Source organism: Sminthopsis crassicaudata, chromosome 2, assembly GCF_048593235.1.
Source record: "Sminthopsis crassicaudata isolate SCR6 chromosome 2, ASM4859323v1, whole genome shotgun sequence".
Classification (NCBI taxonomy): Eukaryota; Metazoa; Chordata; class Mammalia; order Dasyuromorphia; family Dasyuridae; genus Sminthopsis; species Sminthopsis crassicaudata.
This window is the reverse complement of record NC_133618.1, coordinates 91,583,773-91,601,983: the sequence shown is the minus strand read 5'-3', so window position 1 is coordinate 91,601,983 and position 18,211 is coordinate 91,583,773. Positions and strand designations below refer to the sequence as shown.

General features: G+C 33.0%; 1 protein-coding gene across 6 annotated transcripts in view; it reads right to left on the bottom strand.

Annotated features, from left to right (window-relative positions):
* PPP1R21 (protein phosphatase 1 regulatory subunit 21) overlaps positions 1 to 18,211 on the bottom strand; it is a 103,388-nt gene that overhangs the window by 31,616 nt on the left and 53,561 nt on the right. For all 6 annotated transcript variants that reach the window (XM_074286792.1, XM_074286793.1, XM_074286787.1 and 3 more), the window contains 6 exons: positions 17,867 to 18,016; positions 12,819 to 12,920; positions 12,636 to 12,724; positions 6,306 to 6,442; positions 5,413 to 5,505; positions 2,238 to 2,365 (listed from right to left, as the gene is read on the bottom strand). In XM_074286792.1, the coding sequence (XP_074142893.1) occupies positions 2,238 to 2,365; positions 5,413 to 5,505; positions 6,306 to 6,442; positions 12,636 to 12,724; positions 12,819 to 12,920; positions 17,867 to 18,016 (699 nt within the window). The remainder of the gene's footprint in view (positions 1 to 2,237; positions 2,366 to 5,412; positions 5,506 to 6,305; positions 6,443 to 12,635; positions 12,725 to 12,818; positions 12,921 to 17,866; positions 18,017 to 18,211) is intronic.

The window sequence follows — 18,211 nt, the reverse complement described above, 5'->3', positions numbered from 1 at the left end:
ATATATATATATATATATATAAAGAATTTTAATGCTTTTGATCAAAGTTCACTATAAAATTTCCATAGTGAAAAAAAAGTTATATGTTCTCTTAAAAAAAAAAAAGATTCCAATTTTCAAATAGAGCAAAATTTTAGTGATCTTAAGTACAGAGACATTTAACTTCTTTCCTTTTTTTTGTGAATAGCTTTTTATTTTCAAAATAAATGCAAGTATAGTTTTCAACATTCACCCATGCAAAACTCTGTCTTCCAAGTGTTTTTTCCTTTCTTTCCTCCCTACTCCACCTTCCCTTAGACAGCAAACAATCCAATATGACATTTATGTTTTCAAAGGCAGTTATATATTACAGAAAATCATTAACTATGCCATCTACTGTGCATGTAGCCAGTGCAAAGATAAGAGTCTAAAAGTCAGGATATGTGTTTATTTTGGACAGTGATCAAATTATCTTCTCTAGAAATAGTTTTAAGTGAATTTTATAAAATTACTTTCAAAAAATTATAGAAAGTGATGCACAAAGAAATAAGCAGAACCTATGAAAGGATAACTAAGAGGAAGCTGACCTTGGAGTAAATGAAAAACCAAGGATTGTTTTAGACAGGGGTTCTCAAACTATGGCCTGCGGGCCAGATGCAGCCCGCTGAGGACATTTATGTAACCCCCCGGGCTATGGCAAATGGGCTGAGAGACGGAGACAGAGTGTGAGTTTTTGTTTTTACTATAGTCTAGCTCTCCAACAGTCTCAGGGACAGTGAACTGGCCCCCTATTTAAAAAGTTTGAGGACCACTGATTTTAGAGATGAAGAAACGAGACATTCCTCCTCCTCCATAGCAGAGAAGTAGGAGACTCCAAGAAAAGGATGTTGCATACTTTGTCAGGGCTGGGAACTGTATTGGATGTTTTTGTTTAATTATTTTTGTTTCAAAGAAGGGTTGGATATAGAGGTCTTTTTGAGAGGATTTCTTTTTTTTCTTTTTCAGAAGGATGTTTTGGTTTCCTTTTTTTATAAGATCTTTGTACAAATTCTTTTTTTAATTCAAAGGGTTTCCTTTCTAGAAATGGTTGTAATAGAAAGATAAAAGCCATTAATGATATGTATGTTAAAAATAAGGCTAAAATAAAGTTACTTCTGAGAAACTTATGGTATAGTCTAGATACAAGAAGCAGAGTAAAAAGTAAGAAAGAAGACTTTCTAGCTCAGGAATCTATAATTGCTGTCTTCAATCATGGTTGTAAAGCATTATTTAGACCGAATTGCTAAGACATCTTACTGGAGTTTAGAAAGAAATAAGCTTTATCAGATATATAGCATGATCTCATGAAACTTTTTTTTACCTAACATGTTCTATTTGTCAGATAGTATTTTTTTTAGAAATCCAGTAGTAGAAATTAGTAATAATTTGTGAGTTTGCTGAAACAGCATAAGACTGAAATAATCTTTGTAATAACAATGCTATTCAAACATTATAACTATAACTTGACACAACCATTTTGAAACATGGATCACAGCAGACTCTATTTTTTCAAGTATTTGACAAAAACAAAAGTAACTGCAACCACACAAACTAAGTTCTAATTCTTCATAGATCAGAACAATGGAAAAAAAAATTAAGAAGGTATAATTTGGTCATACTACATCAGTTAATCTTTTTTATTAACAATGAAATTTATTAAATGTTCAGTGATAGCAAATTTATTGAACTTAGACGGTTTCCTATTCCCAAAGTTTTTTTATTCGATAAAAATTGGTCCATATGATAAAAGCCTGGTGGATATTAATCCATACCTCTCATTTAACAGAAGAGTCAATTGAGACACAAAGAGGTTAAGTGGTAGTTGCCAATATAATAGTTGTAGTCATCATCACCATAGTAATAGCTAGCATGTATATAGCATTTTAAGCTTCGCAAAACACTTTACATATGTTATGTCATTGGATCCTCAAAAGAACCCTATAGGTGGGTACTATTTTTATTATAACTTTACAAATAAGAAAACTGAAGGTAGGAGTAGTTAAGGGACTTGCCCAAGCCACACAGCTTGTCTATGGAACAATTCCCAAAAGTCCTCCTGTCTCTGCTCTACCACCTAAATGTCAGCATTATCATTCTATCACCTAGGTAGGAAAGAAAAGCAAGATTTGACGCAATTCTAGTATTCTTTCCATAGTACTTTCCATAGTTTTTTGAAGAACTGAGTTTTATGTTAATTGGGAAAAAATGGGGAAAATTACCTTTCCTGCTCCATTTGTTAATGCCACTACTGAAGACAGAATGCAGTCATTAGTTGTTATAAGCTTCTGAGTAGCTGTTGGAAGCTCATGTTCTATAGTAGCTTTCTGACTATAGTGCTTGGAAATATCTAAAAGAAATACCAAATAAAAACTCACATTACTTCACATGACCTCTATATATTATGTTTATATATGTATATGCATCATAGACAACAGCCTCCAAATCTTAAGACATTATATCCATTCTTTTATATTTACTTTTGGAAATAGTAAAGAGGATAGAGGAAAGGTAATAGTAAAATAGATCATCTATATCCTTGTTAATTAGTTTATCTAATTATAATTCCAACCTTGATGAATTTCTTAATTTATGTCACAAAAAATTCAAGGAATACTTGTCCAGAGATGCCATCTATTCTCTTGAGGCAATCTATCAGCAAGTATGGTTTCCTCCAGATGTGAGTTGGCCCTGAACTTCCACAACTAGTCAATGAGTTTCTTCCAGGCTGAAAACAGAATTTATCAAGTCCTAAGAAGAACTTAGACATCAACTAAATAAATAAAGTAGTAGACTGTTTACAGAAAAGCCGCCTAGTCCCACTTTCCTGAACTCCTTGCTAAATCTTAGTCAGGTGGCCACTTCATGTCTTACTGACAAGGATTTGCCATTGCAATATTTAGTTTTAAATGCTATTTTCTCTAATCTACCAATCTATTCTGATACTACTGGATGAAAATGTTGGGGGAAAAGGCTCATACATATACATGAGCAGAAAAGTATTTTAAAAATATTTTCTATAGAACATTAGAAACAGCAATATGGCACAGTGCAAAGTGTGCAAACTAAATAGAAGAAACTGGCTTCAAATCCCACTTCTTTCATTTAGAAGTCTAAATGTGAATCTTTTAACCTTTTGGACCTTTAGTTTCCATAACTGTAGAATGCAGATAAGAATATCAAGGTAATGATCAGCTGAAATGCCCAAAGGGACAGCCAAGTGGTACAATGGCTAGAGCACCAGCCTTGGAGTCAGGAGGGCCTAAGCTCAAATTTGGCCTCAGACACTTGACACTTACTAACCGTGTGACCTTAGCAAGTCATTTTGTCTTGCCCAACTGCCTCATCAAAAAAACAAAAAAGAAAATGTATGTATAAGTACTTTGTACATAAATGTAATAAAATGTTTATAATGTAATAAAAGCATTACATGTATTAGCTACTAGCATAATCATTATATGATGATTGAATAAAGTTCTATACTGGTATCCACAAAGTATAACAGGGTCCAGGGAACAGTCTCCCTCTCCTTGCCTCATGACCTTTCCCCCACCACCAAAAAAAAAAAAAAAAAAAAGTAGATCTATTGTGGACAATCAATGGGAGAATATAAGCAAAAAGTTTTAATAAGTCACATGTTAACTTTGTTATAATTAGGAAGAATGTAGGAGGCCATTATAAAACAACAAAAAATATTAAAATGTTGAAAATAAAATACAATTCTGTATATGTTTTCATTAACATTTCTCTGATTAAATGAAAATTCAACTGAAATAGTATTTATTACACAATCAACTTTCCATTCACTGAGAAAAGTGTTTTCTTATGTGGCTAAGCTAAACTGAAACTCTTTTATGTTTAATTGAAATCCTACAAATCTGTAAGAATACATCTAGTTTTTGGCAGTCTTATCAAATCCCTAACATAATTGGCAAATAAGAACACATACAAAAAGGTTGCCATAGTTTTTACTGCAAACAATAATGCTACCATAGTACTACTATCATCATATCTACAGTTTCAATTTTTATGCCAATCAAATCCAGATGTGTTGATTATTTGGATCTTTTCTTGACAATTTTAATGCCAGAAAATGAAGCAACTCAGAATTAAACTTTTTTTAATGTCTAGTCATTTACTTATTTTCAGCCTCTTAAAAAACTCAACATTAGCTAAGTTTAAACATATTTAAAATGCACAATATCATATGTTAAAGATAGTCTTTAACTTTTGTTACAAATAGAACATATAGTGTTCCAAATTTTGCTTTCACCCAAAAATTCTTCCTGCTAAATCTTACTTAGCACAGGCATTTGATCAGAGTAAAATAAGAAGGGGTAAGATTTAAGATAATATTAAGCGGTTTATTTACATAGATTTTTCCCCCCTTTGAAACTCATAAAGAACACTCTAAGATCTCATCAAATCCTCATATTAAGATTTGGTAAGAGACCAAAAAAAAAAAAAAAAAAAAAAAAGATTTTTTTTTTTTCCCCTCTGAGATCAAGTTACATTATCTTTAAGGCATGGGGGGAAAAAAAATGCAAGAATTTAGGTGACTTCCCCATAATTTTTTCCCTCTCCTTACTGCTTTCCTCTGATTATCTCTCTCCTCTTATATTAGTGCTTAGGATTACTGTAATATCAGAATAGCATAGTTAGAATTTTTAAATTGTAACAACATACTTCTTCAGAATTTACAAGACCCTATACCAGTGCCAAGGTGAGGTTCCCAGAACTTGGGATGTCTTGCAATGAGATTCCTACAAGGAGAGCAACATAAACAAAGAGCAATTACCTGGCCTTCTTATAATCCTGACTCTACAATATGAGATGGGGGATAAGGATGGATATTCTATTCACATCCTGTATTCCCAATAAAGTAGTAACAGACTACTAAATAATCTAAAATAATCATCTTGGAGTGGTTCTAGGAGGCCAGAGTATAATAGCCACTTGACACAGAAAATAACAAATAAATAAATACCCTTCAAGTCAAATAGCAATTTCCCAAATTCAAATTAAATTTTTACATAATAGAATATGTGATAAGACAAAAAATTCAGAAGAATTCAAACCTTTGTTTAATCTCAGATCTTTGGAACTTGGAGTTCAGTAATAAGAGTTTTGCATTTTATACAAGACTGAAAAACTGACCACATGAAAAATATGAAGAATACATACTAGCAAAATTCATACTCCTTTCCTAATGTATTCAGTATTTCAGTGTCTCAGTTTTAAAAACAAAACAGATGTTAAGAACAGAAGGACAATAAGCTGAGTATTTAAATATAAGCCAAATGCTAATATGGATTTAATCTGAGATTTATAAATACTGACAGCATCCTGACATAGCAAGAATTTCGACATTTATTTGCATTTATTTTTGAACCTTACCTTTCATGACATCATGAAATTCTTGGAGAACTATAGCAATATGTGTTAATACTGAATTATAGTTTGCCCGAAGTAGTCCATCTGGCTTTGTACCTGAAATATCAAAATCACAAATCTAAACATTTTTGCAATATATTCTCCCTGAAAATTTATATATACAATCTATCACCACAAATTAGTTTTAGAAAAGGAAAGATGGAATACCACAAAGCAATGTATGTAATATATAGCAGGTGTTTACTGAAATCAATATATGAGCATTAAAACATAAATCATGATCATCAAAATATACATAATAAATTTTGTCTTTTTAAAGAGTACAGGAAGAATTTTTAAAAGCCTTCAAGTTGCATCTAATATAAAGAATCTACTTAATAAATGATTGCTGCTTGGCTGAATGAATAAATCCTTGAGTCTCCAAGAATGCTGTAATGGTTAAGAAAAGAAGCAAATCATTAAAAGAAATCAAATCTTTCATACCCTTTTTCAAATGTGAATCCTTTAAAAGACTTCTTACCTCATAATCATTGGTACTTTCCAATACCTTTTTTTTTTCTGATTATATTCAATGGCTATACACATTTTAGAATTTATTCAATACTACTCAATACACAGGATAATTAAACATCCCAGCATAGGGTAGCTCTAAAGCTTTTGAGAAAGCATCATAACTACCCATTTCAATCATCAAGGAGAAAAATATAAGGCGCAGAAGGGAATAAATTATAATTATTCTAGTAAAGATGATCTTATTCAGTAAAAAGTTGATTTGAATTCCTAAAGCTTGTTCTCCTCCACTTAAGACATCAAAAGTCTTCATTCAACTTTTTTGTAAGGTTTAAGAAGAGTAAGTTGTTCCATTTGAACCAATAAGAGAGTCAAAACAAACTTACTTGGCAATGCAAGAAGAGCAATATAAGTCTGGAGCTTCTCAAACACAGCAGTCATCTTTTTCACATCACTGTATAATTCTAGATTTCTGGCTCTTAATGCAGATGTGCAAACAGAAGATTCACATTCTTCCTCCAAACTAGGAATAGGTAAATTTTTTAAAGTGAGCACCCTGAATGATTTTAAACTACCCATAGAAAGTTTTTATTACTACCTAGATTCTGCAATATTTATATATAGCTAAGTGGAAAATAAATGTCCTGAAATGATTACCCTTGGCTTTTGAGATTTAACACAAATAAGAGTTTAGTCTTATAAAGGTCTCCTTTTTTCCCAATGATATACAAAATTGCTACTTACTCTTTTGCTGTAGCGACTAGTGAATCACTGAGACCAAGAATAAAAAATGTTTGTGTGTTTGTGTGTGTGTGTGTGTGTGTGTGTGTGTGTGTGTGTGTGTACACACGTGTGGTACTCTCTTCTGAAGAGATACTGGCTCTCCTTAGCCCCCACAGAATTACTCTGGGAGAAAAAAAAAAAAAAAGCATTTCAAAGACAATTCCTATAAGGGAATCCATCAAAACAATAGTAGATACTATTGTTACATATACAAACTATTACAAAGAGGTTCATTAAGAAACCAATATCAATGAAAAAAATAAGTATTTCACTGTAAGTTATCACTACATCTTTCAAAGAAAATAGCAGTAGAAAGGAGTTAAATCCGAATTCTTATATTAAAAATTAATTCCTAACATATAAGCTACAATTCAGTTTTAAAACTAAACAAGTTATCTGAGAAAGATTTACCTCAGGGAGGAAAAAAAGCTCTAGAAATTATCATCAGAAAGACTTCTTAGGGATTCTCTCCATTTTTCCCCCTCATGACTTAATTGCATAACTTCATTTAAATTTAATATATACTCAATCACTAGGATACCCAACTTTTGTGTGATCAGGTTTTTTTTTTTTGGTTTTGAGATTTGTTTTGTTTTTTTGTTTTTGGCCACTTAACTCACTTGAACAAATATAGTAAAGGTTTACTTAAAATGATTAGTCCTATTAGTTAAGTCTAAGAGTTTATAAAGGACATTCTAGGGGAAAAAAACCTCAGGAACGGGCTTTTCTAGTCTGAAGTCTCCTTTTCAAGAGATTCTGAGGCAGATCTCTTCCAAGTATAAGCAAAGTAAACACATAACAAAATGGAAACAAAAGTATGTTACTTTATGTATAAGTCAAATTTCAAAAATTCTAAATTCCATTGTTTTTGTTCAAGTTTCCTGAAATGTTCTGGAAAAGTCAAGTGTCAAAAATTCTACTGAACCTTAGGATATTCACACCAAAACAAGTAGTTTCATGGCTGCCATCACACCTGCTAGCTAATAAGCTTGCAAGATGGAGGCTCAGCCTGCATCTTGTTATGTATTGCATGTGATGAAAAATCAAATATCATAGAATATTTCAGAGACCTGCTACTGAAATTTCCAGAAAGATACTATCACCATGGAAAATAAATGACTTCTCAGGATCCCTACTTGGTTACTGAAATGTTGGCCAACCTCACAGAAACTGAAGCTTTAGAAGGAAATATCTTTGTGTGACCAGTATTAACACAAAACACAGGAAATTTTCTTTAAAACCAATATAACTCACAGAGGCCCAGAAACAGCTATAATGTGTTGGCTACCTCAGGTTCTTAGACTACACCTTAAATGATTCAAGTGGTCAGGAAATAATCACAGAAAAGTAAATGGAAGTAACTTTTAGTTTTGATCAATGCCTAACATTGGAACCCTATTGACAGTCATTCAAGTTCCTTGGACCAGACTGCTTTATCAATGATTTGTTTGCTGCTATCATGCATCAGGAGAAAAGATTTGGCTCAGCATACTACACAACATATTGCCACGATAGTGAAGGAAGGTTCTGGATAAATGCAATGATTTCAAACCTAAGATGTGCAGTTGGAAAGAAATGCGGAAGGCCCAAGTTTTTACTTTATTTTATACCCAGTAAGTTGCTCAGAAAGATGGACATTCTGAATGCTCAGAATAATTGTTTCCTAGCAAGCAAGCCAAGGAAGAGGTCAATGTTCCTCTTAGTGAAATAAGGAGCTGATCCAAAGACAATGAATTCCTTTTGTGGCTTGATGGGCTTTGAAATTAGCTGAGGTACACTTTTGTTCTCTGGGAATTTTTTGTTTTTTGAATCTTCTTATAAATTGGTATACATTATGTTCATATATGTGTTCATATGAACATTCATGTACACATATAAAAACACACAAGAACACTCCTTTTATATAAAATTGATATAAAATATTGAGAATGGGTAAATTTTAAATATTTTTTAAAGTGCCTGAAGTTTTCCTATACAGCTGTCTTTTAAATTTTTAATGCTTACCTCAGACTAGTGTTCATTTTTTTATATCTTTATTTCATGTCTGGATTTTTTAAAAATCTATGAGACTATCTCTAAAATTCTGGCTACCATTTTATGCACACTCATTATTGCACGTCTTTTTCTAGGTTATTGCTTATAGGGCTAATTCTTTTAGACATGAAAATCACTTGCTCTGATAAATCATACCATTTTGCCAAAACTAGTGATCTTATTTTAAGCTAAGTATATATTACAAAGTACTCATTTTTGCTGAACAAAACTTATTAAATGCTGTCATATGTAAGACTTTGGTAGATATACAAATGTGGTATAATTGACCTTCCTTACAAAAGAATTAAATCTCTTAACATAAATCAAAGAGTGGCTTCTTTTTACTCCTAGCCCCCACTGCCCAAAGAAGGTTTTTCATTTTTAACAGTTTAACAGGAAAAGTTCCCTTTGGATTTTATTTTAACATCGCTAAGTAACTGCCAGGCCCAGTCCAGACAGACCAGAATATGAAGGAATATTTTCTTTTGTTTTTAAATACAGAGCAAGGAAAACTATCTTTCAGCAGGCATACTCAAAACTGTCTTTATTCAAATGCAATAGGTAGCTTATAAACTTTGAATATTTAAGAGAGCTCAATATTGTAAGAATGGGCAACAATGATGAGCAGGGTTTAGAATCATCTATGTCCAAAATGATATGTTGTCAAAGTAATCATCTAAATTCTAATAAAGTACATTATTTAGTGAATGCAGAGATCCTAAGACAAAATGTAAATACAGTTTGAATTTTAAGTATCAAAGTTCCTATCTATTTCCTGATTGCTAAGATCTACTCAGAAAGCTTGCCATTATCCTTTATTTTTAGTCCAGATCAATAAAAATGGAAGGCTTAGAAGACATGTATTCAAGAAAGGAAAACTACTCTTTTTTGATGCTTGAGAATGGGCATATTGTCTAAATACATCACTAAGCATTTTTCCTAAAGACTAGACAGTAGATTATTCTGTTGCTAGAAGGATCTCAAGTATGGGCTGTATACTATTCAAACTGCATAAAGTCCCAATTAAATTGATTCAAGTTCAGTAACATTTTAACTAGGTTTTCCCCTTTTAACAGGTGTAGACAGCTCTTGCTGTGCATTACTGGACCATTCCACAGACCTCCACATAAAGTGATTTTTAAATAATAAAAAATCTGTGCGAGGACATGGGGGAGGGAAAAAAGAAGGAAAGAACAGGATACATGTGGAGGGAGGAGCCTGGCGCACATCGGGGCTGGGAAAATCAGTGAGAGCAAGGCCAAAGTTAGTCACTGAAGAGCCTGGCCAGAATCAAAAGGAAAACTACATGGGAAGGGGTGAGCAGACACATGGGGGCCACAGATACTGGAAGGACAGGTAGCAGTGGGGACCAGCAACAGACATGGCGCATCCAAGTGCAGACGGATAGAAGACAAACACACAGGACTGAACAAGGAGGTAAGTTAGTAGAGGGAGGAGCAAAGGTCTTCTCTCTCCATGCTGGAGGCCTCAATCCACCCTCCAGTCTGGCAGCAGCGGGGGTTCTCCTTGCATCTCTCTTTCTGCTTTCACTTAGAGAATTTTTCTTTGTTTTTAGTTTTTATTGGGGTCTTTTTGAGAGCATAAGGGCAATCCCCAGGGTGCTAAGCTACAGGGCAGGAGCACAGAGAGGGAACACAGTTCTGTACAGTAAAGTTAACAGGATTTTTGCCAGATTTGTGTATGTTTTAAAGAGCTTAATTACAAGTCTCATGATCTCCTTTTCTTGTACTCAGGAATGGCAATAGTAATGTACAAAGCCTCACTCTAGTCACAGGCAAGAAAGACGGACCACTTAGTACTGTTAGGACAATTTCCCCTTTTATCTTGACATTCCTATAACTCATGTTTTTCTTTCAAAAGTTCTAATTTTCTTGCCTCTTAAGGAAATAGAAGATGTAACTGTGTAATGTTAAATCTTACATGTGTTCTCCTTTGACATCACAAGCCTTAAGCACAGGAGGAAGAAAAAAATGCTCTCTCCACTGCTACTACTACTACACTATTAGGTTTTTATTTGCCTCCAGCATCTCTCAAAGATTAATCAAAAATGGAGAGAAAGCCCCTTGAAAAACAAGTTCAGCATATATAAGGGATATTTAACCCAACTCTGTGCAATAAGAATTTATTACTAAATAACAAAACGTGTTTACATCAAAATACAACTTGAGTTTTAACTAAATGCTAGGGTTTGAAATTGGTCATTTCTTTAAAAAACAAAACAAAACCATGCAAGTTTTAGAAAATTATATACCTCAATAAAATTTAATTGAGGGGGAAAAAGTAATTATTGGAGGTAACAATTTCTTGATTCCAAAATATCTTGTTATAAGCATAATTTGAAAATCCATAGGTCATGTACAAGAAATTATTTTTTAAAAAAAATTGAAGAATAACCTAGCCCTTACCCACTTTTTATTTAATTTAAAAACAAAAAATAAGTATGATTAGAGAAGAATAGTTACACTTAAAATTTACTATTTCTATAAGGAACAATACAAAACTGAAGATTTGCCAACTAAAATTAGCTGCATTTTCTATAAATAAGGAGAGCCACATCTAAATATTTTCTAAATTTTATTTTGTAACATATGAACCATTGTTCCTCTTTCTAATATGCTCCAGCCTTGTTATTTCCTGGTGATTACAATGACAAGACTTATAAATCTTAAGGTGAGGAGAAGAGCTAGGCAAATCAGAATTCGCAATAATTTTTGACATAATCATAAACAGTGTTGGCACTAATAGGAACAAGGAAGCTGAGAAAGCTTACTGTTTTCACAAGGAAAAAATTCAAAATATCTTATATACTAATACCTTAATAATATTATTATAGCATAAAGTTTCAATTTTATTTTATTTTATTTTAGTTTTCCCTTCCCTCCTCTTCCCCTGAAAGATTAAACCCAAAGACACTATTTGGGAAGAACTATGATTTGTAGAAAAAAAAGGAAAAGTGTGCCAACTCAGAATTTTATCTTCTGTAAAGTTTTTGTCAGCAGGCAGGGCAAGCAAATATCTTGTATTTCACATTATTTTCCTTTCCTCCCCCAGAAATTTTAAAACTGAATATTAAAGACTTTTTATAACAATCTAAATAGATTAACATAGTTTTTAACTTATTCCTCACTATTAAAAAAATACTCTAAAAGTGGTACCATTTTAAATATTAGGATATCATATAAAATTTTTTTTAATTATCCAAATTCTGACTAGCACCTACATGTAAACTCAAGGAATTACTATTTCCCTATCATTATTAGCTTACAAAATTTATACCCAAAATGTCTATTTATAAATTCAAATTTTTGATTTACAAAAAATATTTTCATGTAAATTTCACATGAGGGTCTTGGCTTAATATTAATATGTCAGCATATCATATATCTCAAAACACTAAAAAGCAACAAAGAGAAACTATCCATTTTTCATAAAGTATTATTTAGGAATGATAATTATCATGCCTTTTCAATTTTTTTCCATGCATCACAATTCACTGAAAAGAACAGCTGGAGAAATTATAATTCAAGACTTTGCAGAGTTTACTCAGAATTTAAATTATCTGGAGAATGAAATGACTTCATATTCTTGTCCTCAATTAATCATTCTCTAAGTCTTAGTTTCCTCCTAGTAAAATGGGGATGTTTGAGCTAAATATCTCAAAAGATTGTTGTGAAGAAAGAATCCTATGGAATATAAAGCACTCTATAGATAGGAGGTATCACTGTTACTCAAGCCATGCTTCTTTCTTTTTTTTCAATAAAAATTCAAACCTGGAGTAGATCAAACAAGTTTGGACATGTGTATTTTAATGATATTTTGAGGAGTTCAGGCTACAAGGAGGCAATTCATGAAGTTAACTGACCTCAAGGGAAAAGTACCTTTTTAACTGATAAGGAAGAATCTTCCTAAGAAAAGACACATAGCAGGTTAAATGTTCTGAAAAAGTTTTCAATTGCACAGTTGTTTCCTAGAAAAGAAAAATAATCACAGGGTTAATAGAATTATTTGCACAAAAAAAAAAGAACTCCCATTTCCCAGAAATAATAAGTGGAAGGAAATACCAAGACTGTCACAGTATCTTCAGTAATACTCTCAAATAAGCGAAGCATTCCTTCCTCAAGAGGGCGAACATAGGATGCATTTTCATGAAGGTATTGTGAAAACTGCAAAGAAAAATGAAAGGCCTATTAGAGCTAAATTACTGAAAACAAAAAATGTCAACAAGTTCATGAGTGAACTTACTGGATTATATAACAAATACTTAAAATAGTTTTAGTGAGAATAAATTACCTTGAAAGAAAACTCAGGCTTTAAATGAGAAGTGATTCCTCCCTTCCCCCCTCTATGCCTCCAGCTCTGGCTAGTTCCTAAATCTTTACTCTCCCTTCAAGGCAAGAAGGGGAAGCAGCAGGAAAAACACCAAGGAAAGCTAAATATTAGTTGGGAGATTGGCTGGCCTCCCTTTTAATTCTGAGATCCTAGTACAATGGAAATTCACTGCAACTTGGACCCTCAAATAGTACTCTAATCTTTCCTTCCAGGTGTCACATAAACATGGAAAAAAAAGAGTTGGGTGGGTAAACAATTAATCACTGTAACAGTGAGTCAAAGTACCAGGATATCTCTCCCTCTTATTAAAAATAACAAGTGACTAACCTCATTAGTTTTTTATTGCATGCTATGTGCTATATCGACTATATTCTGGAATTGACATTGTCAACAACTTCCTCATTTTAACGTTTGCAGAGAAAATGTTTTAATAATAATGCAAATTCATACAATACTTTGCAAAGCTTTTGAATGTTTTTTCCAAACATCCCAGAATAGGTATTATTTCCTCAGTTTACAGAGGAGAAAATAGCTGCAGAGGCTGAGGCCTCTTTACACGCTACCTTAATGTCTCTTTAATGATGTCAGGCATTTTTCTTGCATTTTGTTTTTAATTTTAACCATATCTATGATTTCAACAGCGAAGAGACTAAAGTTGTTAATGCTCTGGAAATTTCATCAATCAAGGACAGTTAAATAAATTTTTAAAAGTTGCATTAATCCAGGGCAGCTAGGTGGTGCAGCAGATAGAGCACCAGCCCTTAAGTCAAGAGGACCTAAGTTCAAACTGGCTTCAAACATTTAACACTTCCTAGTTGCATGACCTCGGGCAAGCCACTTAACCCCAACTGCCTCAGCAGCACACAAAAAAAAAAAAAGCTACATAATCCAATAGGAGTAGTAAAAGTCCAGAGTGAGTTTAGATTGACAAGGGAACTAATGACAACAAAAAGGACTGAGAAATTATTTTAAAAGTTACATTGAGAAAATTATCAGAATGAAAGAAGAGATGTGCTGAGAAGATGGGGCTAGGAGAATGGAGATGATAAAAAAAAAAAAAAAAAACTTCCTATTTCTTATTTTGCTTATTTTCTTGCTGAAGAAAATGACTCTTGGGCTGGAAGCAAGAAAACAAAAAAGCAAAAAGACATTACTAAAGATAAGGAGAGAGACCATTTAACTTCCCTTTGATAATTATAAGTCAAGGCTGAGATAAATTATATCCTATTATTATTGTGGATATTACTGAAAAGTGGCACTGGTAACTGGAATAATGGGAAGTTATAAGGAGACAAATCAGGAATGGGCTGCCTTGAAGTTAGTGGACTTTTTGAAGATCTTCAAGCAAATGAAACATGGCTTCTCCCCTATTAGTATGTCAAATGTAGATTTTATTTATATACATGTTAGGCTTACCCAATCCTAGATTTCTGTGATTTTTACCTTGAGTCATACCGTTTAAGGTAAAATCTTGTGAGGCAGCTAAGTGGCCTATATAGTATAGGATAATATAATAAAGATTTTTCAAAATTCTTATGTGTTGAATGCAAGCAAGCAATTGTTTGGTTCAAAAGTACATATAATGTAACAATAAGCCATATTCTTGAGCTTCAAGTTACTATAAAATCACTAAAGTTTAGAGTCAGAAGAGACCTCAGGATTACCTGAAAAAAGTATTTTTCCCCCTAGCAAATAATCATCTACTCTTCAATGAAAAATCTTAAGTGAAGAAGCAACATACTACCTCCTGATGTAGCTCATTCTATTTTTGAAGAACTCTAATTATTAGGAAATTATTCTTTACGTCAATCCAAAATTCCCTCTTTACAATTCCCACCCACTGTTTCTAGTTCTGCCCCCTGGGGCAACCAGTATCAATCTACCCCTTCTTCCACATGAGAGTCTTTCAAATATTTTTAAGTAGCTATCACTTCTCTAAGGCTTCTTTGTTCAGGACACTAGCTCCTTAAGCTAATACTCAAATAGCATGAATTTGAGACCTTTCATTTTCCTATTTAACCTTCCTTTGAAGGGATTGCAGCTTATTAACATTCTTTTTAAAATGTATCACCCAGAAATGAAGACAGGAGTCCAAATATAGTTTAGCTATATCTGAATTTGATGAGAATAAAAGCTCCTAATTCCTGGATACAAGATACTTCTCAAGTCAGCTGGAAACCATATCAACTTTCTTGGCCACCATATCTCACTACCAGTTTCATAAGATTACAATTCACTAAAACCTCCAGATTATTTTCAATTGCTTGATTATTTTCAAAATTATTTTCAGATTATTTTCAAAAGCCATTAACTCTACCTTAAATTTGGATTTAAAAAATCAACATCATAAGCAGAACCAGTAGAACATTGTACAAAGCAACACTATGTAATGATCACCTGTGATAAATTTAGCTCTTCTCAGTGATCCTAGACAATTCCAAAGGAACGATAATAGAAAAAGTTATCTACCCACATCCAGAGAAAGAACTATGGAATCTAAATGCTGATTAAAGCATACTATTTTCATTTTTTTTTTTGTTTTTTCTTATGGTTTTTCCTCTTAATTCTGATTCTTCTTTCACAACATGACTAAAGTCAAAATGTTTCACATGATTATACATGCAACAGTGAGTTGCATGTATAACCTTTATTATATTATATCAAATATCACAACTTTTATCAGATTGCTGTCTTGAGGAGGGAAGGAAAAAAATTTGAAGCTCAAAATCTTTTTTTTTAATTGAAGCTTATTATTTTCAAAACATATGCAAGGATAATTTTCCAACACTGACCCTTGCAAAACCTTTTGTTCCAATTCCCCCCCTTGCCCCCTCCTCTAGAGAGCAAGTAATCCAATATATGTTAAACATGGTAAAAATATATGTTAAATACAATATATGCATACATATTTATACAATTATTTTGTTTTACAAGAAAAATCAGATCAAAAAGGAAAAAATTAGAAAATTCAAGCAAACAAAAGAAGTGAAAACGCTATGTTGTGATCCATACTCACTTCCCACAGTCCTCTCTCTAATGTAGATGGCTCTCTTCATCACAAGATCATTGAAACTGGCCTCAATCATCTCATTGTTGAGAAGAGCCAAGTCTATCAGAATTAACCATCGTTTAAACTTGTGATTGCCATGTATAATCATCTCCTGGTTCTGCTCACTTCACTTAGCATCAATTCATGTAAGTCTCTCCAGACCTCTCTGAAATCATCCTGTTGGTAATTTCTTATAGAACAATAATACTCCATAGCATTCATATATCATAACTTATTCAACCATTCTCCAACTGATGGGCATCCACTCAGTTTGCAGTTTCTTGCCACTACAAAGAGGGCTGCCACAAACATTCTTGCACATACAGGACCCTTTCCCTCCTTTAAGATCTCTTTGGGATATAAGCCCAGTAGAAACACTTCTGGGTCAAAGGATGTGCATAGTTTGATAACTCTTTAGGCATAATTCCAAATTGCTTTCCAGAATGGCTGGATCCTTATTAAATTTCATCTCATTATATTCAGACCAATATTCAAGTCTGTTAGAATTTTTTGGAATCCTGTGTCCCAATGAGTTAATTTTCCCCATCCCCGTTTTTGCTACCCACAAATTTGAAAAACATGCCAGTTAGGCTTTTATACAACTCATTATTTATAATATGTCAAACCCAAATCCCTGAAATCCACTAGAATTAATTCAGGAATAATTAGAACCTGCTGACCTAAATTTTTCCAGGTCTAGACCTCCCCAATTGTAACATTAGAGACAGAAAACCAAACATGCTTAAGTAGGATCAAATTTACTATAAAACCCTCCCTTATCAAACAACTCAGCTACCCTGACACAGACATGAGGATAGACTTAGAAGACTCAGTGAGATCTTAATTTAGTAGTACACTATATCATTGAAACTTTCACAAAGCTAGATTTTTTTCTTCCTATCATGGCCTAAGAGTTACTGTGCCTGGGACTAGTGACATTCCTAAATGAAACTCTTCTCTGATTTTTCAGTCCCATTCTAAAGATACCACTTATGAGCTTAGTTTGTAGAAAAACATTGATCCCAGTTCTGCTTTTTTTCAATGCTTCCTTGAGTGTTTCTAGTTGAGTCCTAAAACATATCAAGAATTTAAAATGGCCTATCAAAAACAAAATGGTACCTAAACGAGTCAAGATTCTCTATTATCTGGCCCTAATATATATTTCTGGCCATATCTGCCATGGCTCCTATAAGTTACTTACAGATAAGCTGACCTAATCAGTGTCTTTTTTACCTCACCTCTTCCCAATTCCCATCCTCCCCCCCCACACACACACACACTCTTTGCACACTAATCCCCAATTGTCTTGCCTACTTGTTTCCTCTTTGCCTACCAAAATTCTACCAATTCTTTCAGAGCAAGCTGAACTGAGACATCTACCATTATTTGTCAACTACTCCCATCCAATGAGTATTCTTTTCCTTTGGACTCATCATATTTTTTCATACCATTCTTTAACAACAAACCATGAAGTGCTTTGTGATATCTCTCACATTTAATTCTGTACCGTTATTTAACTTGACATCTTCATGGCTTGTCGTCCAACTAGAATGTAAGCTTTGGCAAACCTACCTCACGTCCTCCAAAGACCTAGCACCATGACTATGTACAGAAGGCACTTAATAAATGTTTGTAAACTGAATCATATAGAATGTGTTAAATATTAAAAGAGTCAGATGAGTAAAATTGTTTGTTCATACCTAAATGAAAAAAAATATTGAGAAAATTTACCTTCTGATTTAATGGTGATATAGTATCAATGGCAGAATCAATGGGAAAAATTTGGACTCTCTGTTCTGTGTAGGTATGAAAGTTCAGAAGAGCTGTCACAAGATCTTGAATAAAAGCCAAGGCCTGCCCAGCAATATCCCGCATCTTCAGCTTTAAAATTATAAATACACAATTAAAAAGGGGGCAAATGAATGTAACTGCCAAACTACTATTTCATAATATTTTTGAAATTGTTTTTCCTTTTAAAGCCATCTCAATATTTCTAAGTAAAGAATTATTTAATTTAAATTAAAGTCTCCCACCCCAACCTTTAATATTCATGCCTAACTAATAAGAGAGATAGAA